We start from the raw sequence: 27,446 nt of genomic DNA, 5'->3' as shown, positions 1-27,446 counted from the left end.
TCGCCCCGCGCGAGCATAATCACGCTCGTGTTCTTCTTTCTCCGTCTCGCGGCGAGCCGGAGAAAAATCAAGGAAACGCGACGCAAGAAGACGACGGACGCGCCGCGTCCTCGCATTAACCGCGGCTCCCTTTGACAACTGCGCCAGCCAGGACGACCCTGAAGAAGCCGCGATAAAGCGCATTAATTTATCGCGCGACCCTCGGGAGATCTTTTTCAAGGCGCATCGATCCGGCCAACCAGATTAGAGAACCGGGAGCACGACGCAACGTTGTTTATCGCTAAATGGGCACCTGTGCCGCGACGACAATTACCTTCTGCGTGCTTCAACCGATTCCCGAACGAACGCGAATGCGATCGCCGCTACGAAATTCGTCGGACGAAGGAACGAAGACATTGCGTGGAAAGGGGCGAAGGCATGCTGAAGAAGGGAAAAGGACGGAGAGGGGGAGATAGAGAGAGAGAGAGGAGAGGAGATTCGCTAAGACAAAGAGAGAGAGAGCGAGCGTCGGAGCTGAACGACGATCTCGGGGACGAAATCAATGCTAACAGGCTTGCGAGTTAGCAGTTAGTTAATTAAGTCGGCGTTATTGGATCATGGAAGCCAAGCACCCCTCCCCAGTAGCATCCCCTCGACGCAATCGTGACTACACCGCCCTACACGAGCGTCGTAGAGCTCGACTCTTACTCCGGCACACGAGCGTTGCGAGCATTGCGAGGGTGGACGCCGTAGGGCTTGCACAACCTGCCAGACGTTTTAATTAGAGGTGAGTTTCATCGTGCGCCACGCTAAGAGCACCCGTTACCACTCCTTTACGAGTAAGTGTTTTGCACCTTCCGCGGAACCCCTTCGTTCCGTTCGTCGCCGGATCTTCTACACAGGGCCGAGTCCTCTTCGCCGCCTTCTCGTAGTCTTCCGCGACTCTAGCCAATCGCTGGGAACCCCAGCTGTCAAGAATACAAGCCGGTCTGGTTCGCAATCGTGGCGACCCGTCGTCCGGACCACGCGTAATTAGCCGCGCGTACGTTTCGGCTGCGCGAACCGTTCCGAAAACCCGCTCGATTCCTGTGCCCGTCGACTCGCCGCAACTTCGAGCAACGTCGGCCAAATTTGGAAGGCGATCGCGAACGACCGCGGGACAGTCGGACGGTACACGCTCCGCTCCGCTCCGTTCGGGAGAGCGCGCAAACGCCGAGGGGACCCCTCGAGATGCCAGTACGTCGCGACAATCTGCGCCGGGCCCGGTCACCGAGACTTTATCGTTTTCGGATCGCGAATAATGCCGCAATTAACAAGTTTCGCTCGACAGGTCCGAGTAGAAAGTGAGAGGGGGGAGGGTTGGGGACGGGCGGAGAGAGAGGAGCGGGTGAGAGACGGAACCAGGAAGAGAGAAACACGGTGGGAAAGGAGAGCGAGGAGAACGGGAGGACGAGCGCAAGAAGAAAGGAAAAAGAGAAAAAAGGAGGGGAAAAGAGCAAAAGAGATAAAGAGAAAAGGTGGTGTATACGCGAGGTGCTTTACGTTCCACGGTGCGCGTCTCCGAGGTGCCGGAACATGTGTTTCTGGATGTTTTGTGAGGAGTCACGGGGAAAAAGAGAGAAACCCGAGAAGAGTCGGAGGAGAGAGAGCGAGAGATAGAGAGAAAGAGAGAGAGAGAGAGAGAGTCGGTCTCTCTCGCGAAGCGGTACAGGTATCGGAGGTAAATCCAAGGCAGGTGTCGTCTCGAGCCAACTTCGGTCGAGCAAGAACGACGAAGACGGACACACGCGGTCGTTCGACCGACGTATCGGTATTTCCGACGGGAACGCGAAGGGAGACGGAGACGGAGATAGTGAAAAAAAACGTCGAGATACATTGTGGTAAGACAAGAAGAACGAGAACGAGCAGGAGATCAACGACGACGACGACGACGACGACGACGAAGACGACGACGACGACTGAGACGACGGAGAGGATGAGGAACGAGGACGAGAACGAGGACGAGAACGAGAAGAAGAACGAGGAGGAGGGAATCGCAAGCGCGAGCCGGGAGGCCGAGAAGAATATAGCGGAAAGTTAAATGTTGCATGAGCTTCGGGGAAGAAGAACAGCGGCGAGATTCCCGGTATCGATTAACCCCCTGACGGAAATAACGTACGACCGGCATGGAAGCAGCGATTTTTCGCGATCCTCGCTCGATCGCGAGAACACCGACACCTCCGCCACGGAATCTCAAAGAGGAGTGGACAAGCGCGTTATCTGCCGAAAGGATCGATCTTCGGGGATCTGTAAAAGGTCCGAGAGAGAAGGATCCGAGTCGCAAGAAACGGAAGCCTCGTGCCTCGCGGAGGAGCTCGTCGATATCGTCGCGGGCAAACCTACGTCTCTCGATACCACTTTTTCCATCGGGGAACAAGCGATCGAGCCGACGCGATGCGACGCAACGCGACGCGACGCGACGGTGTCGCGTTTCGAGCCGCAGGGAAGCGGTCTCCGAATCGAGCGGCCAATTCGATTAGCGTCTACTAGTTTTTCCGGATAATCGATCGTCCGGCTCGGTCGTCGAGCCTCGACTCGGGATCGGTCTCGGTCTCGTTCTCGTTCTCTCGGCCGTCTGAATCCGAATTGGTTGCGCGTCCGGCGAGGAAGCACCGTTCGCGGGACCGGCAAGAGAAACGCGAGAGAACGGGCCACTTGTCACCAAGTTTACCGTACTTTCCGGCGAAAGGAGTGTCGAACCCTTTTCAACCGGCCCGAACCGGTCGACTGCCGATCGTTTTCGGCTTCTGCGCCTCCTTTTCTTTCTCTTTTTCGCCTTGTTCGTCCACCGCCACTACCGTTGCTGCTTCTTCCCAGGGATTCGCGGTGCTAACATTCCGCCGCTATAGCGGGGGACCCACCTCGGCCAACGAATATCAACTTTCCCACAGCTCGTTTCGGAGAGCGCGCATTCGAAACTCGGAACTCCGCCCCTCTTTCGTTTCGCTTCGCTTAGTCTTATCGAGAGCGAAGGGAGGAAAACGAACCGACGAGAAATAGGTCGGCCGAGATGACCGAAACGGTCAACCTGGGACCCGGCACCGGTGTCCGGGAACAAGATCGACCGCGGAGACGACGACCGACCGACCGACCGACCGACGGCACGGCCGATCGCGTTGACGAGGAGGAATGCCGTTTGGATGAAAATCGTCCGGGGTCCCCCGATTTCCGATCGTGGTACATTATCGCGCGCGTTGCTCGCGCGTGAGTTCGTACGCACGAAACTTTCCCACAACGACCAGCGTTTCGTCGCCCCCACGCTCCTTCCCTTTTAAAGAGCTCGGGGCCCTGCACAGGTTCGCGGCTCCCGGCCGAACGAGGACGGGAGACCCGCGGAGAGACAAAGAGGCGGACGGGAGGAGACGTGTACGCGAATCGGCAGAGAGAAAAGAACCGATGGACCGAGTGGCACGGAAAGCTTTTTCTGAAATCACAGGACCCGTCCTAACCACCGGTACACTCTGCCTTCTTTCTTCTGGCCACTCGCGGCGTTCTCGCGGCATCCGCGCCGCGTTCTCGTCGCGTTCTCGCGGCGCACGCTCGAGCATCAATAATTTAACGCCCCGCCGTACCAATAAACCTACGCGGCACTGTACGGCACCGCACGGCGTGGCACGGTATAGCAACGAGGAAAAGGAAGAAGCTGGAAGGAGACCGCCGAGAAAACTGAACGAGCCGCGGTATCGCATGCGGCCGCGACAGAACAGAACAGGGCAGAACAGAACGGAACAGAACGGAACAGAACAGAACAGAACAGAACAGTAGAGAAGAGAAGGGAAGAGAAGAGAGAACAGCGAGGACATCGTGGATCAACCCGAGTTTCTTACGTCCGTCCGTTCACATATAGTCAGCGACGCGTTGCCTCTCCCCGCCCTCCTGCCACCCTGTCCGCCTCTCTCGCACCCTTTCTCCCTTTCCCTTTCCCTGTTCGATTACAAGCGGCAAGAAGCGGCAGGAAGCAGCATTACACGAGACACGTCGCGCCGACAAATCGACGGATTATGCCGGACGAGCGCCGACCCACCGGGAATAAATGAATTGGCTAACGACGCGAATCCTCTCATTTCTCGCCCCTCTTTCTCGTCCCTCCCAGCCCACTTCTTTCCTTTCCTTTTCCTCGTGCGGCGCGTTGCGACGCGGCGTCTCGATTCTATGGAAACGGCGGCCCCACGATCGAGCGAGCTGCCGCGTTTAAACGTTCTCGCAAGGGTGGCTGTCGCACAGCCGCCGTCGCCGTCGCCGCGGTCGATCGCCAAAATGGTTTTCGGTCGACGAAGCTTATCAACTGCGAGCACGGCGGCGATCGGGAGGAAAGGGGGCCCGCCGCGTCTGCGAAGGTAGAACCGCATCGATCGCGTCTTGTCTTCGCTAAAGCGGCTAAGCGAGCCACCCGTTACCCACGGACTCTCGTAACCCATTAAATACTCTTACGCAATCCGTGGGATCCGATAAATGGGATATATATTAGCTTGCAGCGCGCGTTTCAGCAGCCGTACAAGTACCGACTTGGGGGGAGGGAGGGGGGAGGGGGCGCGCGGACGGCCGCCGGTCGATACTCTATTTCGGATTTCAAGATCGATGTCGTTGCGAAGTCCGCGCCGATCCGGTGGATCCAAGATCGACGAAATCCACGGTGAGCCGAGAAACTCCGCGAAGCTTTCCAGGCCTAGGAGAGCGGCCGCGGAATTGTACCGCCTCGCGAGAGAGCGCATTGTCCACGAGAGGCACGCTGAATCACGTTCTCGAGCCGGCTAGGATATCTTTCCGCGGCTTTAGGCATCCCTCGTCGAAGCTTTCAGGAAGCGAGCTACTAATTAGCGATTACCACTCGTTCACGCGGCACTCGAGAAAGAATATAATTAGCACTCACCTTTGTGCCGATGCGCCGTGAAGCCCTCGACCGGCCGAACCTGGCCTCTCGTAAAAAAATCCTGTGGAGCGTTCGCTTCAACTCGAAGAGTCATTCTCGACCTTCCCGTCGTCGTTCGAACGCGGATGGAAAGAGCACCACCGGCGTGCGGCACCGAAGAGTGGTCCTGTTTTCCCCGTGAGCGCGACGAGGCGCGCGACGACCTCCTCGTGTCCTCCCGTTCCTCGTGTCCCGCTCCATCGACGACGAGCACTTCAGCCTGGAAACGAGAACGAGATTAACGAACTCTTTGTCGTGTGTGTGCAGCTTCCTCCACCCGGGGCCACGTCCCGCGCCGATCTTTCCTTTTCTTCGCGATCAGCCGATGATGCGAGCGGCCCGATTGGAACCGTTTAAACTTTACTTCCTCGATTTTGTTTTACTTTCCGCGAGCCGTCCGCGCTCGATAACGAGCGATCGTTCCTCCCGATCAAACGATTTCTCGCCGTTTCAGGTGGAGTGCCGGCAGCCCGAAAAAATGAACGATTACAGCTATGGCGCGAGATACGGAAGAGAGGACGGACGAGGCAGACGGAACAGGGACGAGGCCGAGGGCGAAGAACGGGACAAAAGGACCGCCATGCAGCGGCTCGACAGCATCCAGGATCCTGGGAAACGCTATCTCCTGAGAGAATGCATCGGTTTCGGCGTCTGCGGGGACGTGTACGACGCCATCGATCAGAACGCGGGTACGTTTGCCTTCTCGCGATACGAATCGGAGGACAGGTCGTCGCGTAATTCGGACTCGATTTCGCAGGTAACAAGAGAGTCGCGGTCAAAGTGCAGAAGCTGACGGCCGAGTCGCAGCCGTTCATCGTCGAGGAGTACAAGGTCCTGCGAAGCTTAGCGTCCCACCCGAACCTGCCGGACTTTTACGGAATTTATCGGAAGAGGTCCGGCAAGAAGACCGAGTACGATCAAATATGGTTCGTCATGGAGGTAAGCCCGAACGAACGAACGAACGAACGTACGAACGTACGAACATACGAACGAACGATTTGCGGCGGTACGTCCGACGCGAGGGTACATCATTATTGTCACGATCGCCATCCCGGTTATTTATATCGCGAGCGATATCGCGTCGGGACGGCAATCGACGTCCAACTATATCCGTACCGGCGCTCCTTTAACATCATAATTCTCCGCGGGGAAAAACGAAAAGCTCGGTGATCGAGAACAGACACGAAACACGCAGGGTGATCTGGGCGATCGGGGGCGGAGGAGTCCCTGGGAGATACAGGGGTGGGGGGCAGAGAACGCGGCGGTGGAGGAGGAAGAGGAGGAAGAGGAAGATGAAAAAGAAGAGAAAACGAATGCAGCGCGGCGAGGGAAGAGTTGCTGTACGTACCCATGCCAGGACCCGGAGGCAATTTCAAGCATTTGAGACGGTCGAATACACGGATAATTTACGACACGCGCGGCCATTAAACAATCATTAAACTCGTTCGTGTACGCAGGTGAGCCCTGGCACGTCGCGGCCCTAATTTACGGGTGGACCTCCGCGGTGCGCACGAAACATTATTACTTATCTCGAGCAAAGCGTCGATATTCGATTTAACGTTTACGCGTATAGAGGCTCGCCTATCGCCGCGGACGGGCGCACGGACGCGAAAACGAAAAGATTCGAGCCTTTCCGGCCCGAGAGAAACCAGTCCCTTTGGCCGGGCTCGAGCCGAGAGCAAACTCTCCGGCCATCGAGAGTTTCCTCGGTCGAGCCCGTAAAACCGGAGCAAAGAAACAGATGTACAATAAGAAGACGTCGCCGAGGATTTTGCGAGTCGATCGACTCGAGTAAAAAGCTCGTAAAGGTTCACCGAAGCGAGGCTGAACTCGAAGAAAGGGGGCCCGGGGACGGGTTGAAAAAGAGGAACGACACGCAACGACAATGTGGCGAAGATTTATCGGCGACCGTCTTCCATATCGCATCACGGACGAATTTTACGGGCACGTACACAAACGGTGCGGCCGGTAGTAGACCAAGTTTTCGTGTTGCGATCGTTTGCGATCGTTGCGCTCTCGAAATAATGTATCGCGTGCTGGCCGGAGAGGCCCGTACGAAGCTTCGGAACGAGCCAACAACGCCGCGCCGCGCCGCGCCGCGCCACGCCGCGCCGTCGCGTCCGGAATTCTTCGCCGTGAAATTCAAGCGAAACCAATTTATAAGAATGCGCGGGCATAATTAGAAATTATGGAGACGTTGGCGCGCGAGAGATCCCCGCGAAATTAGAGTGCCGGCGAGCGGAGCGAGAGCGAGATCGGCCGCGCTTCTGTCCCGGCGTCTTAATCTTTATCGAAACCGAGATCTCGAGCAATTACGTAAAATGAAACACCGTGGCGGATCGTCGATGTAAATTGCTTCCGCAATCTCGCGGCCAGTAAACGTTGTCGCGGCGAGTAATCGCGTTGCCTTTGCGATTTCCAGCTTTGCGACGGCGGCACGGCGCTCGACCTCGCCAAGGGACTCCTCAGGATGGACAAGAAGCTGAGGGAGGAGCACATAGGCCACATACTGAAGGAGGTGTGCAAGGTAAACTTTCGAGAACGTCCACGGGAGACGGTGGATGCTGGCGCAACTTTTCCCGGCAGAGGGTAGACGTTATTATAAAGCAATTATACCGAGCGGCGCGCCGCTCGGACTCGCTTTTGTCGCTCGGTGTCATTACGATCCTGCCATAGGCGTCGCGAGTCGGCCACGATTTTTCGTAATCGCGCGAAGAACGGGAGCGGGAAACGCGGAGAATCGGCGAAATCGTTTCTGGAACGTGGACGAATCGGAACGAGTCCGATCGGGACGGTGCAATAACGCGCGATCCGATGCGTTGCGCAGCCTCGCCTCTTGGCTCCTGCGAGTCGCGACGAGATTACTCGCTCGATTCTCGGCCATTCCGGCGAGCATTCGCGTTTACGTGCGCGCTAAATCGGGGAACGCGAAGGATCGCGAAAGACGCGCGTCAATGGGCCGCATTCTACCGCGTATAAATTACAAATAAGACAGGCGAGATGGCTCGCTAATTAACCTGCTCGCAAATGAAAGGCTGCCCGCTCGTTCGCCCTTCTCCGATCTTGGCGCGGACCATCTCCCGGCTTTCTGCTCTCCGTGCACTCCGTGCTCTCCGTGATCTCGGTGTTCGGGTCGCGAAACGCTTCCGTCGCCGTTCTCCCGCGTTCAGAGAGAACCGCCGCGCACCGCGACAAAATCACGACGTTCCCCGTCGACATCGAACAACTTTCGATGGAAATGCTTCGGAACAAGGGAAGAAAACAGAGAGAACGTAGTGTTATCATTTTTTTAACCTGGAAAATTTACGTTCAACTTGAAATATTCCAACGAAATTGCGATCTATAATGTCCACGCGTGATTTCTCGTAGATTTTAACACGCTGATTTCAAATTCGCTCGTAAAATTTTGTCTATCGCTTCAAGATTTTGATAAAATACGAGTTGAGTGAAAAAAAAACTAACGAAATCGTGATTTTCTTTCGTTGCAATCGTTCGAAAATCCGAAGATCTCTTTTCAAAATCCTAAAGTTGCGACCGGATTTGAAAACAGCGTGTCAAAATCTACGGGAAACCATGCGTAACATTAAGAAGAAAATAATCCAACTATACACGGTAAATGTTCATCCAACATTCTTTCCATTTTTCTCCGTGTTCCGGCTTTCGCGTAAAAAAAAAAGACACAACGGACGATCCGAATTCCGTTAAAAGCTCTGCGATTTTTGGCACGCGATTCGCGCCGCGTCGCTCGGCATTGTAAAAGAACCAACAGCGGGGAATTGGACGAGAAACGCGAAAGGAACATGTACGAGCCGCGCGAGCGAATTGCAAACGTTTCCCGTCCCCGAGATCTGTAATTTTCCTAGGGAAACGATTCGCTCGGACGCGATGAGGTAATGTTCTATAATTCCGTCCTCCGTCCCCGCGGAATATAATTTACCGTAATGCTGTACGGGACGTTCCGCCGCCTCCATTTGTCGCGCGGCCACCTCGTACCCGTCGTTTCCAATGAAAACCGAGGAGGAAACGATTCGAAAAAATCACGGATACCGAAGCGGACGGGTGTCATTTGCCCGTCAAACGCGGCAACCTGCCCGCTGCAAGCCGCCGCGCGACGCAGCGGCGGTGCAGCGGCAAGACGTCAAGGGTAGAACGCTCGTTTCCGTTTCGAATCGTGCGTCGCCGGGCCTCGTCCCGCGTCCTATCCCTTCCGGTTGGCATCGTCGATCCTCGCTCGATCCATTCGTATCGCGACGATCCCGGCAAAAACGCTGGACCGCGTAAAATCGATGGGTTCTGCTAATTATCTTCGCCGTGGGAACTCCGCGAACCCGATCCATTCGAATCCACCGTACTTTCCATCTTGGACTCGTCAAGCTATCGCTGCGAGCCGATCCTATTAACGTTCAACGAACGGATCTCGCAATCGTCTAGCATCTTTCCGATGCATTCGCGTAGAAATCGCAGGGGAAAGGCCGCGCGTTGCGGGCAGTTTGTCGCTAAATCATTGCGCGAGATCGCGTTTCGAGTATAGCACGCGCACGCACTTTTCGCGTTCCCCGTCCCACCAATCTCTCTCTCTCTCTCATTCTCTTTTTTTGTCTTTCTCTCTCTCTCTCTCTCTTTCTTTCTTCGCCCGTTCCAGCATCCTTTCTCGTAAAGTGCACGCAACCCTTTCCTCCTCTTCTTCTTTCTGTTCGTTGGCTCTCCTCGTCGTCCGTCTCGACGTTCGTTCTCCTTCTTGTTCGCGTTGGTACGTGTTCCATGGAGCCAGTAGCGATTCGTCCACGGTCGCTCGTGCGGTAAATCAGGCCACGTTGACGTTTAATGCCGGCAAATTACACGCGAAATAAATGCTGGCGAGGAACGAGGCACCGGCGTGTCTACTGCCGGCGAAATCGCGGCTAAGGGAAACCTTAGAGGAGAAGAAAGCCGGGCCGAGGCTGCTCGAACGTGCTTTCTCTCTCGTTCGTCGGCCTCCTTCCTCTCTTTCCCCCCCTCTCTCTCTCTCTCTCTCTCTCTCTCTCATTCGTCGCTCTTCTGCAACGACGAATTAGTTTAACGTTCGCGGGGTTCGCTAACGACGCGCGACGCGATCCTCAGGCGATCATCTACCTGCACGAGAACAACGTGATGCATCGCGATATACGCGCGAGCAACATCCTCCTGACCAAGGAAGGCGAAGTGAAGCTGGTCGATTTCGGACTGTCGAGAGCGGTCCAGGGGGAAATGGGGAAAAGGTACACGTGCGTGGGATCGCCGTGCTGGATGGCACCGGAAGTCGCGAGCAGCAAGGAGAACAGCTCCAGCAGCGGCTACGGGAATCGTGCCGACGTCTGGGCGATCGGGATCACGGCGATCGAGCTGGCCGAAGGGAAGCCGCCCTTCCAGGACATGCACCCTACGAGAGCCCTCTTCCAAATCGTTCGCAACCCGCCGCCGCATCTGTACAGGCAGTCGAACTGGTCGCAAAACTTCAACGACTTCATAGCAGAGTACGCTCATCCGACATCGGCAGCCCCCACGTCAGATACTGACTTCGTTCTTTCAGGTGTCTCGAGAAGAATCCCGAAAACAGGCCGTTCATGGTGGAAATATTCGAGCATCCTTTCCTAACGGAGCTGACCGACAACGATTACATGGTAGTGACCCGTTAGTCGGACGACGCCACAGTATCGTAAACGAAGAAACTAACGCGTCGATTTTTTAGATGGCGCAAGAGCTCAAGGTGCTGATGACGGACGCCTGTCCGATAGGCAAGCTGGAGAGGAGAGCGGAAGTGCTGGTTCGAAGGGGATTCCTCAAGGTAAGACGCTTCGAGGCTCCGGCTCGACGTGGCTAAATCGAAGCTGGTTCGTTGCCGCAGATGCATCAGACCGATCCTCTGGAGCCCATGTTCATGGAAGACATCGCGGCACTCGAAGTGCTGACGGAGGACGCGATCCTGGACGAGCTTCACGAGAGGCTGAGGCAAGGCTACTTCCACAGTTTCGTCGGGGACATTCTTCTGATCCTGAATCCGAACGAGTCGCAGGACATTTACGGATCGGACGTAAGCGAACGCGTCGATCGTTGCTCGTCGCTCGTGAAAAAGTAACACTCGTGCTCGCGTTGCAGTACCACACGAAGTACCAGTTCAAGTCGCGGTCGGACAACGCGCCGCACGTGTACTCCGTGGCCGACAGCGCTTACCAGGACGTGTTACACAACGAGGAACCGCAGCACATTCTGCTGGCGGGCGAGAGCAATTCGGGCAAGACGACGAACATGCTGCACCTGGTCCGACAGCTGATGTATCTCGGCAAAGTACTGAAATTTCCGTCGCCGGTGCCCGCATTCGGCGTAATCGCGCGAAGGGAAAGAGACGTTCGATGATCGGGGACCTTTCTTCGATTTCAGAGCTTGCAGGACATAGGGTCCAGAGTGTTCCGGGCGATCAAAGTGATCCACGCGTTCAGCAACGCGGCCACCCCTCTGAACCCTAACTCGACCAGATGTATCCTGCAAGTGCAGACGACGTTCGGGTCCTCCGGGAAAGCGTCCGGCGGCATATTCTGCCTGTATCAGCTCGAGAAGTGGCGCGTCTCCACGCGGGACAGGTTGGCGGACCTTACGGCTTCCCTTTTGATCGCTTCGAGCAAAGTTTAATCGATGGTTCGCGTCCTGTTCCCCGCAGGAACCAGTCGAACTTCCACATGTTCTACTACTTTTACGACGGTCTGGACGCGATCAACAAATTGGGCCTGTACAATTTATCGCCGGGAAGAAGGGCTCGATACCTTCGCACAAGCGACAAGGGCACCGAGCGCAAGCGGTCGTTCAAAGTACGGAACGATCCACGGGGGAACGTCGTCAAGTTCGAGGAGATCAAGGAGCATCTTCGAGTCCTCGAGATGGAGGAGTACTGCGAGACCATTTGGAAAACGTTGGCAGCGATCCTGCTTTTGGGCGAGATCCGATTCGTCGAAGGCAACAACGGAGAGGCCGAGATGGACAACCATGAGCCAGCTTTCAAAGGTATGCGTGTACGAGATTTGGGCATATTTTACTGGAAACGAAGATAAGAGATAACTGTTTGAATTTCGAGAGATTAGTTTCAATGCTGTTATTTGAAAATAACGATGATATCGATGTATTCGAAATAACAGCGATTTCAAATAATTGATTACTTCGTATCTTTGTTTTACGTCATGTATGACGAAAGAAAACATTCTTAACACTTAGCCAACCGAATGGGGAGATCTCCCCGTTTTATTGGGTTGGCAACTAAGTAATTGCCGATTTGTTCAATGAAATAAAAAATTTTTTTTACTTGGAACGAAGTTTTGTTCGATGACCTTTTGCCATCTCTCTGACAACTTGAAAATTCCACGCTCGTAGAAAGTCTGATCCTTTTCGGCCAAAAACTGAGTTAAGTGAGATTTTACAGCGTCATCGTCGTTAAAAGTTTTACCACGAAGGGAGTTGTCCAGGGATCGAAATAAGTGGTAATTCGATGGCGCGAGATCGGGACTATATGGTGGGTGTAACATCAATTTCCAACCAATATCCATTAATTTTTGTCGAGTGGACAAAGACGTGTGCGGCCTAGCATTGTCCTGGTGGAAAATGACACCTTTACGATTGATCAATTCTGCTCGCTTTTCCTTGACCGCTGCATTCAATTTGTCCAGTTGCTAACATTCACGAATAATAAAAAATAACATAATAATAATAATAATTTTATAATATAACATTTACGGATATCATAAAAATGGGAGTGAGAGACATCTATAACTGAAATCAGCAATTACTTAGTTGCCAATCCAATAAATTCAGTCGATTGATGACCGAATGGATGATTAACATTAAATCTACCGCGGTCAAAGTGACCGCTTTCTTGTTTCGCAATTCTGCAAAGTTCCGAGACTCTTTCGTGGAAAACGCTTGAACAAGTTATATTATTGGAGCAAGTTTTATAATAGAAACATTACAAATTCTAAATAAATTCGGTCTCCTCACTTTTGCTTGGTGGGTTTGGTGTTAATGAAAAATTAAAAATGATTACTTAATTTTATTAAGATCTGCAAGAAGCACGAATGCTGAAGAAGTAATCGATGCCATATAAGTTTGTTTCGTAATTTTTGTTTAATCGAATGAAATATTTTAATTTTATACAAATTTTTGAGGTTTCTAGCGGGGTCGTGGAAGCGTTAAAATAACATGAAAAACGGAAAGATGTTACTTTAAGAAACCTATACGTGAATTTGCTCGAAGCGCGTAATACGCGACAGAAAAATTTGATTTCAAGAAATCTTTACCACAGTTTGATTTCAGTAAAAGCGTTTCTCCAAAAAAGATCCGCGTTCATCTAATATTGTCGCGAATGAGAACGATCGTTCCGCTGATACGGAAGATGAAAAAGAGTTGTCATTCGTCGGTAAGATGCTTCTTATTATCGGATAATCGTCAAATAGAGTCAGATCGGTCCTTTCATCTTGCCATATAATTTCCAAGAAGTATTTCACAATTATCTCGAACAATCGACTGATTATACGAATGATTATAAAATAAAATAACACGTTGCTTAAAATAATGTTATTTCGAAATCGCGATCGCGGGCATGGAAATGACTGTGAGATAAAATCACGTGTTATTTAAAATAATGTGATTCCAAATGTGCCCATGTTTGGCGCGAACGCCGACAAGATCGTGTAATAATTTGCATCGCAGTGGCCCAGCTGTTGAACCTGGATGAGAAGAAGTTCTCCTGGGCGTTGATCAACTATTGCGTGCTCATAAGGGGCAGCGTGGTGCGCAGGAAGCACTCCTGCGAGGAGGCGAAGGAGGCGAGGGACGTGCTGGCCAACACGATCTACCAGCGGCTGGTCGACTGGGTAGTGAACACCATCAATGTGAAGTTTACAGTCACCCGCGCGTTATTGTGAGTTTTGATTCGGGATCGTGCATCCGTCAGGGTGCTAATTACGGCACCCTTTCTGGCTTTCAGCGGCGACAAGTACGTGGTCAACGTGATGGATCTTTTTGGGTTCGAGTGCATCGCGGTGAACCAGCTCGAGCAGCTGATAGTGAACACCATGAACGAACAGATGCAATGCTACTACAACCAGAGGGTGTTCGCCTGGGAAATGGTAAGCAAAACCGTCGAAAATGTTGTGTCGTCGTGTTCCCAACGATCCTCGTTTGCAGCAAGAGCTAGACGAGGAGGAGATACCCGGCCAGCGTCTGCACTTCTACGACAACAAGGAAGCGATCGATCAGCTGATGAGCAAGGACAGGGGTTTGTTCAGCATAATCGACGAGGCGTCGAAGAACATGCTCGATTATCAGTTCATTCTCGAGAAGATACAGCAACAGTCGAACAACCTGTTCGTCAAACCGGTGAGCTCGCACGAGTTCACGGTCGCCCATTACACGGGGAAGGTGATGTACGACGCCAGCGAGATAGCCGAGAAGAATCGGGACTTCGTTTCGCCCGATATGATCGAGACTTTCAGGCTGTCCAGCCTGGAGCTGGTCCAGGAGATGTTCACCAATAAGCTGACCAAATCCGGCAGCCTGACCATCATCGTCGAACATCCGAAGGTCTCGGAGAAGACGACGAGCAAAGGGAAATGGGGCGCTTTGATGCAGGAGACTTCCAAGCCGAGGGTGAGCACCCGTCATCCTCGTTGAACAAAATGGCTCGTTGGCCCCGCGAGGATTATCCTTCCGCTTGTCCAAACAGAGGTTTAACACCGCGTCCCGAGGCCAGTTCTCGCAATCGAGGAGAATGCGAACATCTGCGGCCACGTTCAAATCGGTCAGCCTCGAGATCCTGAAGAATCTCTCGGTAGGTGCCGGGAACGGTGGGATTCACTTCGTCAGGTGCATCAGGTCGGACCTCGAAGGGGCGCCACGTGGCTTCTACAGAGAGGTCGTGAGACAGCAGATCAGGGCCTTGGCGATTCTGGACACCGCGAAAGGCAGGCAACGCGGCTACCCGTGTAGGATATCGTTTCAGGAGTTCCTCCGAAGGTAACCGCGTTAAACGTCGCCGCCATCACTCTGTATCTTGACCAGGGATTGAAAAGGTTCCGAAAATAATCGTTTCGAGCTATTGTATACGCATATCGGTTATATTAGGTCTACCGGAAAGTTCTGTCCGTTTTTGAATTGAAATATAACACAATTTTCATACATTTAATAATATTCATTGTAGAATATACTTTCCATCTTTACTTATGATTTCTTGCCAGCGCGATGACAACTTGTAAATGCCATTTTTAAAAAATGATTTATTTTTAGAGGCGAAGAACTCAACCAGTGGTTGGTTAACATCAGCTTCAGTTTTGAATTTTTTTTCCTGTAAAAAGTTTTGCAAAGAGAGAAACAAGTGATAATCGGAGGGTACTAGGTCTGGGGAGTACGGTGGATGCGACAGAATTTCCCAGCCTAGCTCTGCGATTTTCTGACGAGTCGCCAAAGCAGCATGTGTTCTGGCATTATCATCGGTAGCCATGTTTTCACGATCGCGTCTCATTTAATAATGACATGAGACATCTTTGTTTCAGTTTATTTAGGAGAGCACATGTGTGTAAATGCAACGATAAAGAGAGATAGTCATATATGTTAGTCCATATGATAGTCCATATGTGCATATGGATTGAAACTTGAAGTGACACTATCGGACAGAACTTTCCGATAGACCTAATAGTTACAATTTCCCTAATATGTACGTTCCGTCATCTTCAGATATTAACCCGTTGCATTATAACGACGAATCAAAATTGTGGTGAACATTTCATACGTAATCTAAAAATATGAGTCATTTATTTATTTCAAACCGAAACAAAATTTAATTCTTGAGTTATTATAGTGTAGGAATGAAGCAAATGCAGACGTATAAGAAAGAAAAATTGTCTCGTTCTATCAGGGAAATGATTAAAGACGAAAAAGTACTAATCGATACAGTTGTAAAAGAAATCGTAGTGCAGTGGTCAGTACGAATTCTATATTTAAGTTAAAAACGCGTCTAGAACCGAAAAATAACAGTTTTAGAATCAACATGAAAACGGTTCTGAAAAACCAAAAGCAAAATCGATATACCTTATAACAGTTGCCTCATACGGATTCTCCATAACTGTCTCAAGAACCGGAACCGACATCATAACTGTTCTCAACTCTTGATTGTGTGATCTCTTAAGGTATCAGTTTCTCGCATTCGATTTCGACGAGACCGTAGAAGTCACCAAAGACAACTGTCGTTTGCTCTTGATCCGATTGAAAATGGAAGGCTGGATGCTCGGGAAGTCCAAGGTCTTCCTGAAGTACTACAACGAGGAGTATCTGTCGCGGCTGTACGAGACGCAGGTGAAAAAGATCATAAAGGTTCAATGTATGATGCGAGCTTTCCTAGCGAAGAAGAACATAGCGACGAAGATCACGGATTTATCGAAGAAAGAACTTGGTAGGTAAACCGATCTTCGATGAGAGCAACGTTAGGCGCGAGTCGTTTCCCCTTTCCTCTCTCTTCTCTTCTTCTCTTCCCTCTATTCTTGAGAGGCTCGTGCGTTTTTGTCCGCTACGAGAAATTTAACGGGTATTGTTTCAGCGAAGCAAGCGTCCTTAAGAAGGATGGCGACGGTGGAGATAACGGAGGAGGAGGCGGCGCTGATATTGCAGAAAGGTAGGGACGCTGGTGAAGATTCGCGCGCGAAAGGCGTTTGATATTTTACGAGCCCGTTAGTGCCGGAGATGCAATTGTTTCGCGTATCGATCCGGCCACATTTGATCGAACATATCTCTTCCATACCTCTTGGGAGCAGCGTACAGGGGTCACTTAGTGAGGAGGGAGTACGGACCCCTTCTCGGCAAGTCTCACTTGACACCGGAGACGATGGATATGATGAAATTTTACAGCAGCAAATGGAGATCGAAGAGCATGTTCCAAGTCCTCCTACATTACCGTGCAGCCCGTTATCAAGACCTCGTGCAATTCTCGCAACAAGTGAGCAATCTCTTTCGCAAAGATGACAAAGACAGCTTTCCGGGTTTTTCCGCGAGCTTGACCGAGACTTGACCGTTGCGAACAGGTGCATTTGTTCAATCAAGCGACGATAGCGACGCTCGAGGTGATGAATGACGAAATGGTACCATTGGACAGGATCGACACGAACATTTCACCGCAATCATACTTAGGCCAGATGAAACCACCCCAAGTGCACAAGCTACCGTTCAACTTTTATAACGAGTTACCCTACTTCGAAATGACGGGTAACAGTGAACAGGAATGTCTTGGGTGAGTCGACTAAGTTAGCTCACGTCGTCCATGTCTTTCACGTTGACCGGGTAGAATCAATAGTTGGCAAAGCGATAGATATCATCCATCATTGATCTCTATGTTCCATCGTGCCGTGAGCGTACATGCATATCCGTACAATCAGCCATATAATCAGCGCGTAGATCATCGTCGAACGACGACTCTTAAATATTCTACACCCCGAATCTGTACACGTAATTTGCTTTTGTATTTCGGGCACTTCGGCTTTCGCCTCTTTGTCTATCGTCTTTGTGCTTTTTTTGTCGTTGCGTTGAGCGCGGGCTCGTTGTTACATTCGCTCTCTCCGTTGTGTGCCGTCTCTATCGAAGTAAGCGTCGCTTATGAGCTCTTCCGGAGACTTCTGGCATCAACTGAGAAATACGTTCTCGCAGATCCGCGACGTCGTTGGTGTCTGACGACGAGCACGAGGCCTGGGACGCGCCATTACGGAGACATACGATGCCTTGGGCCATCAACAACGCTCGTACCAGAGGTGCCTATCACGTTTTGTTTCATCCGATCAGGACGATCAGCGACAATGACACTCGTGAATCGTACGATTCTACGCTCGCGCGAAAGAAAGCACAACTACTTTTCAGTCATTTTTACCAAAACTATCTTCGATACTTCTTGCTCTTCTTTTTCCTCTCTCTCTCTCTCTCTCTTTTTCCTCTTTTCTCCTTCTGCACGTGATCGAGTCGAATCGAGCGCGATCGACCAAGATCGACCAAGATCGACCTTATGAATCACGCGAATCGGAGATCCGTCGCGAAAAAGCAACGCGTTCGTCCGACTCGTCGCGATTACCATCAGACTTATCTTTCTCTATTCCCGCTTTTCGGTCGTATGTTACCCGTAAGTGGAGAACGATCGCATAACGCGTAATCGCATTAATAGTAAGTGGATAACGATCGATTCTTTTTGGGTGGCGACTGGTTTGTACACGGAGAGAACTCACCTCTCCAACCGGATTGCTCTGCATTTTTCAGACGTCGAGGTGCAAACGACGAACTCGCCACATCGAGTGGCACAGCCGAGCAGCGAGGGGAAGAGTCTGATCGACACTCCGTTTTCCAGGGACCCGAATACCGCGGTCCGAGTTCCGCCGCAACGAACGACCGAAATCGGAACGGGTAACTCCGGATATCAACATACTTCTTCGAGCCATCGTAGTCCCGCGCCAACTGTCCACCCTCATAATCCTCACTCAGTAAGTTTCCCCGATTTTCCCTTCCGAGCTCCCTCCTCCTCCTCCTCCTCCCGGGTTCGACCGGAACCGGAACTCGTCTCTTCTCCATTTCTTCGATCTCTTTTGCAGAACGATTATGATACCGCCGAGTCGACACGTTCTAAAAATAACGCACCACCACCGCCTCCGTTCGATCAGACACAATCACCCACGCCCCCACGCATCGATCCTTACAGCACGAACTCACGCAGGAAAAGCAACCCCGGTATGAGCGAGATGGAATTCGAGGACAGGACGAACAGAAACCCCAGCAACCCTAATCGGTTTGATCGCGATTCTTAAACCAGCGCGAAAACCTTCGAAGATATCCAATTCGTTCTCGTTTCTCTCCGTTTGTTGCAGCATCAATCCGATCCAGGAAATGCAGATGATCGGGCGCAGGAACAACAACGACGACGAGGACGCCGACGAGCCTCCGTTCAACTTTCAGGTCAGTTCTCTGAAGCCTTTTAGACGCGACTTCTTTTTTTTTGCAGATACGCCAGTCGGCTTTTGTTAACGACGGCGTTCGTTCGCGTAGGCTATGCTGAGGAAAACGAGCCATCAGCGGGCGTCGATGAAGCGCAATCCCATCTACGACAGCTATTCACCGTCGCCACTGCCAAGTTTGGGACATCGTGGAAGCCGCGAATTCGAATCGAACGTCGTCTACAGAAGCAAAGACTCTGTAGCTCGCAGAGACTCGTCCGAGTGGAGTCCCAACGATATGGTACGGATGTCCGAAAAGTATAGCAGGGAGGTTGCCTGGGGCGAGGAACGACCCGACGATCGGATCAACGCTGCTGCCTCGGATAGTGTCACCACCGCCGAGATTGCGCCGGGAATCGTTATCGAGGGTTACGTGGCCGAGTTGTAAAATTCGAGCCAACAACCGAAAAACTTCTTGCGCGTCGAGCCAGAATAAAAACTGGATCAGTTGGAATTGCTAATATACCGCGAGAAGTCAAGAGAGGATGATAGAGGGAAAAAGAGAAAGAGAGAGAGAGAGAGAGAGAGAGAGAGAGAGAGTCGGAGAGGGAGAGAGTAAGGGAGAGTGAGAGAATAAACGAGAGAATGAAAGACAGAGCAAAAGAGAGATGGAAAGAGAGAGGAAAAAACCAAAGAGAAGAGCCCGAAAGATACCTGTAGCTGTCCCGACGGAAACAAATGCACGGACTTGTATGATCCAAACGAACGATACCCCAATCCACCAACGTTGCTGACTCGGAGAGAATTTCTTTTTATCCACAATATATGTACATACGATATATTTTCTATTGCGTTTCTTTTTCTGGTTTATAACAAAAATAGAAAACGAACTCTCTATCGCCGCGGTCGTTTGTCGGTGAAGAACTTGTTTTGTAATTTCCGTACCTCGAGAAGCCGGTACATCTCTGTCTAATGTACAATAACTTTCATCGAACACGTTTCCATTCAGAACAACGCGTCAAGTTTCTCAAACAGTTAGCAATGCTCCTTACCGACGCGAATATTTAATCACACTTTTTATGTTGGCCGAGCCTAGCGAAATCGCACGACCGACGTTCAAACAGGCCGAACGTAAACGTAAACGAAAACAAAAACAAAAACGAAAACGCAAACCGAAATTGAAACTTACAGAGATATCCTGCAAACAGACGACCTCGATGAAATTATACGACAGCGAACGTTCGCGTCGTGCGATCGTTCCGGGACAAAGAGTTATTAAAAATTCGTGTGTATTTTGTAAGCAACACCTTCACATTATTTTACTGCATGCAACGATATTCATTTATCGAACGAATCACGTAACCGATAGCAACAAATTACCAAAAAAGTAATCACGACCCTGCACGATCGGTTTCAAATAAAAGCACGAAATTCCCGTCACGTTTTACGAGCAAATATATTTATAAAAGTTTCAATCGACTGATGCACGATACTGTCAAGAATATTTTAAAGAATAAACGATTAACAAACAGGTTATACGAATAGTCGCTTGATTTACGGTCGCGCGAAAAAGGTCCTATTCCTATTTTGTCCCGCGTTAAACGTTTATTCCTACAATTTTTATTGCGTGTATAAAATTCTTGTTAATACAACAATAAAAGTACTGTGCGCAACACAGCGCGATACTGGCCATAGGCGATGACTATCGAAGCGAATATGTACACGTACAAAGAATGTATAACGACAATATACACATATAAAAACTTAATGAAAAGGAAACAACAGTCGCGAGCTGCGCGTCGAGGCACTTGTCGAGAACGCTCCAATTTCATTCAATAACAAATTTGTTAACGCGCGACTCGTCGTGTCGGTACAATCCCATACGAAGTGTGTAAAATCGGTGCGTTCCTCTGAACGCAGAATTGGTTCGTTAACAAATAAATATACATACGTTAACGTCACGATTTGAAACATAAGATAGGCTCTCGTTGGACGAACGTCGAGAGCGCGATATACAATTTTGTTTCCGGGAACCGTTTATAGAAGGAAACGTTACAGATTGCGCGGTGCAAACGATCTCAGCCCTTGTTGGACCGTGGATTGTCCTGATTACTGCTCTGCTGAGAAGTTTGCTTAATTATGTTGACTAAAGTGTCCAGTCTGGTGGGACGCGCGATTTGCAAAACCATGTGCGCCTCCTCCAGGATCAAGAGACCGTTGTGCGCATCGACCGCCGAGAGATTGTGCGCCACGATCACGTGTCGTCTCCAAGCTGCATGCGTAGGCAGAACCTGAAATACATCGCCGTTAGATTATTCGCTCTTTTCAGCAAAGGAAAAGAAGGGTATATAGGCGGATGCACCTGTTGGCAACATACCTGCAAACACCATTTGCAATTGAGAGACGGCGAAATCGTGTGGACAGCTTTGATGTGTCTCCGCCGAAAACCCCAGCTCGTGTACGCTCTGTCGCAGAAGGGACAAGGGAACGGAGGGTATGCCGTACTTCCTTTCTCTTCCGGAAAATCGGAATTGCCAGCGGCACCGGCGCAGCTCGGGAAGCCGGATCGCAGAACCCTGCCCTCTCGATCGACGAGCAGATTCGTGGGTTCTCGTTGCTCGGGTATCGACTCTGAACACGATATGTTCGTCGAAGGGTAGACATCCTCGATGGTTTTCGAGGACGGAGTCCGATCGAGGCCGATCGGACAGGTCCTAGGCTCCGGCGAAGGAGACGAAACCTCGCGCGCCTCGGCGATCACGGTTACGCTCGGCTTCGAAGATCCTGCAAGTAATTCCAGTCGGGTACTTGAAAACCTTTCTCTCCTCACCCGAGTTTTCTGTGGTGTCGCTTCGCAGGAAGAAGAGGAGAATATGTGGGACGTGTGTCGAACGGTTCGTCGGACGATGCGACGGAACCGAGGAACAATGGATTCGTGGAACGTTTTTCTCTTCTTGCAGTCGTCGGACCCTGCTACATTATCCTAATCGCGTCTAAGGACTCCTGTCGAGCCGGGAAATGACGAGACAATTAAAAATGTAAAATAGGTTTATTTGCAACCAGTCGCGTGTATTTTGTCTACAGTTGTATATGTTATAGTTCGAAACAATATAGTCAACTCGAAGCGTATCGTACCTTCGCGAGATCAAACGACGAAACGAAAGGTGGCAAATAAACGCGCGGGAAAAACAAGGTTTCGCTCGATTATCATATTTCTTTTGTTCTCGCTCGAACGAAACCGCGAATGAAAAAGTATCGTGCGCCGTCGATAGATGCGAACCGTTTGCGGACACGTAACCCGCGTTTATAATACTCTAGAAGCATGCCTTAGATTAATATTCTTTCACCGTGAGGGGGGCCACGATTCCACACGTTGGTGGTTGTTGCCCTCGGAACGCGGGTTCAAAGTCGGTCTTCCTCTTTGCATCTAATTACAGATTGCTAGTCGAATTTCGATTTTTCTAATCCGCGACAGTACACCGAGTAAACGTTCACCTAGGTGTGTAACTATGCGCGTGTACAATAATGCGTGTGATCGTGGATGCCGTGCCTTCGAGTGTAGCAAGGTCTTCTTAATATTATTGTATTTGTAGTTCCGTGTTACGTAGATCGTCTACGACGAGAGTGCATTAATTGCGTGAACACTGCAAACGAACAACACGAAGGAATGTTACGTTGAATTACCATAGGTACATACGAGGTACGAGGATACGACAGATAAGTCCAGATCACCGAAGGATCGGCCGTCCTTGTGAAACAACTAACAAAAAGAAAACTAAAGAAGAACCGAGAAACCGAGCGGATTAGTCGAAAGTAATTGGATCGTTCGCCTCGTGAAAGAAAACTCTATGCGCGTTATCCAGTAGGACCGACCCTGCCTGGAATGCTTTCCATTTCCTACTATTTCTTCGAACGTATGTATATTGTTTCCTTTTCTGAGTGGTTCGCGATCAACGTCAGCTTCCCCATTCGCCGACCCTCGCTTTGCGTAGCTTTATCCATCGTCATCGTCATCGTCGTCGTCATCGTCATCGTCATCGTCATCGTCATCGTCGTCGTCGTCGTCATTGCCGTTCGCTATCGCGCTAGTTAACTCTCGTGTCTCCCTTATCGTATACTATGAGTGCTCGTCCGTGGGACGATTCGATCGGGGAATCGAAAGACGACGAGAGAAGAACGGTCACGGAAACCTCGAAGCGATCCGAGGCGATCCGTGACGATCGCAGATGGTCCTAAACGTTTCCGGGCAGTTCCGATCGGAACATTTCGGACGAGACTGGACGAGTATTTCCGTTCATTCTAGCCAGTGAAAACGTTTCCGTTTGATCCCTGACCTGAAACGCCCTAGTCATTGAGTGTAGACCGACCGCCTCTGGAACAAATATCTTTTCAAGCCCCTATTGCTAGTGTCGATCTTGGTCACGCAGTTCTTCCATGTCTCCTCCCATTCGACGCTATTGGGTGCGATACCGCTAAAGTGCAACAGAACTTCCCTTATCAAATGTATTTTGTTACTATCGAACTGCTGTTTGCCCATCTTGCCGTTTACGTTACAGAGAATCCTCTCCTCCGGGGTAAAGAGGATCTTCATAAGGTCACAGGCCAAATGATCCATCGGTCGAGAAGTCGCCCAGGTTGAAATAATCTCCGGGCTCGGCAGAAGATCGGCGTAAGGTAGCTGCTGATACGCGTAAAGCAGCGGCTTCACGTCCGAGAATCCAGTTAGGCCGGATAACCCAGATAAACCGGAAATGTCTTCAGCAGGGCTGTTCCCAGACCCTGCCACACACATCAGAGCACAGCCGGCTTTAAACACGGATCCCCCTGACACGCGTGAGATTGGGTTGCAGCGAGTTGCAGCGAATTGCAGCGGATTGCAACGAATTGCAGCGAGTCGCAGCGAATCGCACCGAGCAGCGAAGATCGATCGATCGCGTGCGTCTATCGTTCCATTTATCTTTCCATTTTTCTCTTTGTTTGTTTTGTTTTGTTTCGTTTCGTTTCTTTTTTTTAGTAGAGAACCCGAGATCTCTCGATACTACCGACAAACGGAACGATCCCTCTTCCGACTAAATACAATATTTTCCTCTGCTGTAAGTGCTAGCGTCGCTCTAAGTTCGACAAGCCGATGCTGCCTTCGCCTGTGCCCCTAAAAGCCCCTTTTGGATCGTCTCAATCGTTTGCTACCCGCGCGCGGTTTCCTCCTCTCTCTCTAGCGATTCGCTTCGCGCAACAACGAAAAACAAACGAAAGAAATACGTGCGACACCAATCTAATAAAGCAGAAGTAACGATCAAAGCTGGCTCAACGATTTTCGGCAAGCGACCAAATAACAAAACGATACGCAACAATCGAAGGGAGTATTTCATTCGACTCGGTGCTCCGTCACTTTAGATTTCACAGATGATTTCAAACGCGTATACATCTACGCCGAGGACCTCGATGTACACATGTTTCTTTCTCCTTCGCACGACTGTGCACAGCTTTGGGTTCAAACAAATCCCACAACCAATTGATTCGAATCGATGGAAATCTTCGGATAGAGCAACCCATTGCGCATGGATGGTTACAGTGCCTTTTTGATCTTTCTATCGAATTTAGAAGTCTAACTAAGAAGAGAGGCGATAATATGCACGCAAACGTGTGGAACATAAAACATATAAATTGCAGGAAACGAAATCGTAATGCGTTTCGCAAATAAAACATTAATGCTCGATCGTGTTTGTTCAAGTCTACGAGTTTGTTCGAGTTTCTTGCGTACTCACCTTGGTTACCCTCGACTTGCCCGGTGTCCAGTCTCTCCACAGGATCTTTGTCCACTGCCGATTGCTTCTGAAGCTCCTCAACTGCCGATTCCAGTGGCTCGATCTGAAATACGGTCGATTGAGTACCTTATACTTCTCTCGTTTGAACATTCCGAACGCAACAAGCTTTTACCTTCATTTCCAAACGATGGTAAACCGGATTCTGAACAGTTTTCTGCGACGGATAATCCCCATCTTTTCCACTTTGATCGCTGGTGGTCGACTCGTCTGTGTTTTCCAACTGTGATACACTGGGTGCCAGTACAGTTTCCAGGATAGAATTGGCCTGATGCTTCAGCTTTTGCTTTTTCTTCGGCGCGTCTTCCTTGGCAGTGCCTGCTTCCTCTTCCACGGCTTGTTCCAATTCGGCCAATCTCTTGTAAGACTCTTTAGCGAATATATCTCCGCCAGAGAGTCCTCGGATTTGCAAGGTCTCCGCAGCTTTCAGCAAAGCCGGCAAGTTCTTCTGTTCTATATTCACCTCTCCCTTGTATATAAATATAAGTAAGGCTTCCAACTCGCTGAAGTGTACATCTTGCAATATTATAACTGGATGCTGACACGGGTTGGTCTGCAACGGAGAAAAAGAATAATGTCTAAATGCGACAGATGCGGAGATACATTGTAATTTAAAAGTTATGCTTTGAATTTGCATGCGTCGAAAATATATTAGAATTTTATCTTCTCGATACAAACTATTATCTATAAAAAGGACTATAGCAGAAAGATAAAAGGAATCCATTAGAAAAATTCAATCGGTCTTGGATCGCAAATGACCCAGAATCAGCTGAGCTTAAGAGATAAAAAACAGATGGTCAACAAGGTGTTCCAAACAGAATTTCAAGATTTCTGAACCAAGAAATTGTCTTTAGGTTAATGCATCGCATCAATTGCGGTAACCAGACTGTGTAAATCTTGAAATGTTTGTGGCACGACAAATTGGTAAAAGGTTCATGTTAACAAACATTAATACTACTTCTATTTGGCACTGATTCGAAAAAATTTTCTAATAATCTACAAAGACGCTAATAAAATAGCCTATAGAGATAAGAGTGTGGTGAAAGATCCACAATCTAGTAGCAACACGGTGAAATTCGTGGGAGGAAGCCAGCTGTCAAACTTCGAACGGGATCGCGTACGAGCGCCGAAATATAAAAGGTGAAAACAGACGAACCTGGAAAACTTTCTTGAAGAACGGGCTACTGGCAGAGAGGATGACTTTGTGGGCCGTAAGACATTGTCCATCGCTTGCCAGGGTCACGTCGACGAGACCTTCCTCTTCCCAAAGGCTCTCGAAACTGGTCGCGATGTTGTTCAAAAAACTGTTCCACTTCAGGCATATTTGACTTGACATCTCGCGGACAGGGATCGCTGACTCCGTTCGAATCTAGATTGGCAATTCACCGTCTCGGTCGTTATATCGCGTCGACGACGATTAAAACACAACTCGGGCAACAATGTCAATCGAAGACGTCCACGACGACGACAACGACAACGATGACAGCGATCGCGATGTAACAGCGATCGTGCCAGGCACGCACAAACATCCTTGGCGCTGGGTTGGCTATACATAGTCAATATGGCCGCCATACTCCACTCGTTGAATTGCGCGCGAGCCTTAGAAACGCTTATCGACGTACCCTATGCTATATTCCCTATTATTTACTCGCCATTCCAGTATTCGAACCGAAAACAATCGGGAAATGTATAACTCTCCCTGTCCTGTCTTCGTTTTCGTCAGAAATTTCAATGATTTATCTTCGTTATACGAATTTTTCGATGACAGTAACCATTTTAATCATGAAGAGTCACAATAATCATTTCTTGCGGGATTGTCATCACGAAAGAGATTCTTGTTTCCTTTTTTGTTGTAGCACAATTGTCCTGGAATCCTCTGTGATCGATTTCCGGTAGATAAAGCGTTAAAAAATCTTTCGTTCTTTTTCCTTTATTCGTTCGATTCGTCTTGGAACGAATGTTGTTCTGCTAGAAGCCTCGTACACTAATGTAGGATTAAAATAGTGCAGGATTAAAAGCAACGATTTCTCCCTGCAAATCGACCATAAAAATAACACGAATGTATCATTTGCTGCTCTGTATGACTCGTATAAAAACTAAATTAAATACATCGATGGAGTTGCTAACAGATTGAACGAATACGTTCCGAGACATCAACGGGATTGTTGACATAAAATATTTTTAGATCTCTGCATAGGGGTAGAACATGGGGTAGCGTTCGCGAGAGCGTTGAACGAAGCTGTTAGAGAGTAAGATCTTTAGGGTAAAGCAGAATATGAAGAAATTGGAAGCGGTATATCAGTGTTTTAAAATAGCGAACATGTTTGCGCAGTGGCGTGCGTATATCGTCGGATATACAGGTAGAATACAAGTGTGTAGGTGCATCGCGGTTCCCTCATGCGCGCACTCTCGCGTGTCTGGTTGCTTGCGTGAGTTCGTATCCCACAACAATGTTCCGTAATCGTTAAGGTTCCACCTCTCTTTGCGTATCCAACCTGGGTACACTGAACTACACGAAAAAAGATTTTTCTTATGCGCGCAGAAAATAGCGCTTGCAAAATAAAACTTCGCAAATTTTATGATTACACGCGTTTTGAAAGTTAACCGTTTGAGTCCTAGTGGTCATTGAAAAAGCAAAGTCGAAAAATGCCGAACAGCTCGATGCGACTTGTCTTAATATGAGCCGTTTATTTTGAAAGTGGCATAAGACTTTGTTTTTAAGTCGATATATTTAAGGGTTTG

The 27,446-nt window shown here is 49.8% G+C and overlaps 2 protein-coding genes across 7 annotated transcripts; one reads left to right on the top strand and one right to left on the bottom strand.

Moving 5' to 3' along the window:
• Nucleotides 1-337: 337 nt before the first annotated feature.
• Nucleotides 338-20,418, top strand: ninaC (STKc_myosinIII_N_like and MYSc_Myo21 domain-containing protein ninaC). Of its 5 annotated transcripts, XM_033473030.2 has the most exons (24): nucleotides 491-766; nucleotides 5,382-5,616; nucleotides 5,685-5,866; nucleotides 7,350-7,454; nucleotides 10,028-10,419; nucleotides 10,476-10,566; nucleotides 10,635-10,730; nucleotides 10,791-10,976; nucleotides 11,042-11,230; nucleotides 11,324-11,523; nucleotides 11,601-11,941; nucleotides 13,637-13,847; nucleotides 13,914-14,055; nucleotides 14,114-14,575; nucleotides 14,652-14,941; nucleotides 16,111-16,373; nucleotides 16,518-16,592; nucleotides 16,732-16,913; nucleotides 16,999-17,204; nucleotides 17,618-17,718; nucleotides 18,215-18,435; nucleotides 18,544-18,737; nucleotides 18,817-18,904; nucleotides 18,995-20,418. In XM_033473030.2, the coding sequence occupies exons 2-24, from the start codon at nucleotides 5,406-5,408 to the stop codon at nucleotides 19,328-19,330; spliced, it is 4,764 nt and encodes a 1,587-aa protein (XP_033328921.2). In that variant the 5' UTR covers nucleotides 491-766; nucleotides 5,382-5,405; the 3' UTR covers nucleotides 19,331-20,418. The 5 variants fall into 5 exon arrangements, 3 of the variants coding, with proteins under 3 accessions (XP_033328923.2, XP_033328922.2, XP_033328921.2); XR_004490573.2 differs by lacking the exons at nucleotides 17,618-17,718; nucleotides 18,995-20,418 and having other exon boundaries at nucleotides 352-766; nucleotides 18,215-18,358; XM_033473031.2 differs by lacking the exons at nucleotides 18,817-18,904; nucleotides 18,995-20,418 and having other exon boundaries at nucleotides 354-766; nucleotides 18,215-18,358; nucleotides 18,544-18,672.
• Nucleotides 20,320-26,235, bottom strand: LOC117221805 (uncharacterized). Of its 2 annotated transcripts, XM_033473037.2 has the most exons (5): nucleotides 25,861-26,234; nucleotides 24,820-25,257; nucleotides 24,648-24,750; nucleotides 21,260-21,666; nucleotides 20,320-21,173 (listed from the first exon to the last, which is right to left on the bottom strand). In XM_033473037.2, exons 1-5 carry the CDS (start codon nucleotides 26,038-26,040, stop codon nucleotides 20,961-20,963), a joined length of 1,341 nt encoding a protein of 446 aa, XP_033328928.1. In that variant the 5' UTR covers nucleotides 26,041-26,234; the 3' UTR covers nucleotides 20,320-20,960. The 2 variants fall into 2 exon arrangements, with proteins under 2 accessions (XP_033328928.1, XP_076379964.1); XM_076523849.1 differs by lacking the exons at nucleotides 20,320-21,173; nucleotides 21,260-21,666 and adding an exon at nucleotides 21,913-23,661 and having other exon boundaries at nucleotides 25,861-26,235.
• Nucleotides 26,236-27,446: the final 1,211 nt, after the last annotated feature.

The sequence above is a fragment of the Megalopta genalis genome, chromosome 7 (genome assembly GCF_051020955.1).
Source record: "Megalopta genalis isolate 19385.01 chromosome 7, iyMegGena1_principal, whole genome shotgun sequence".
NCBI lineage: Eukaryota > Metazoa > Arthropoda > Insecta > Hymenoptera > Halictidae > Megalopta > Megalopta genalis.
This window is presented reverse-complemented; position numbering and strand designations above follow the sequence as displayed.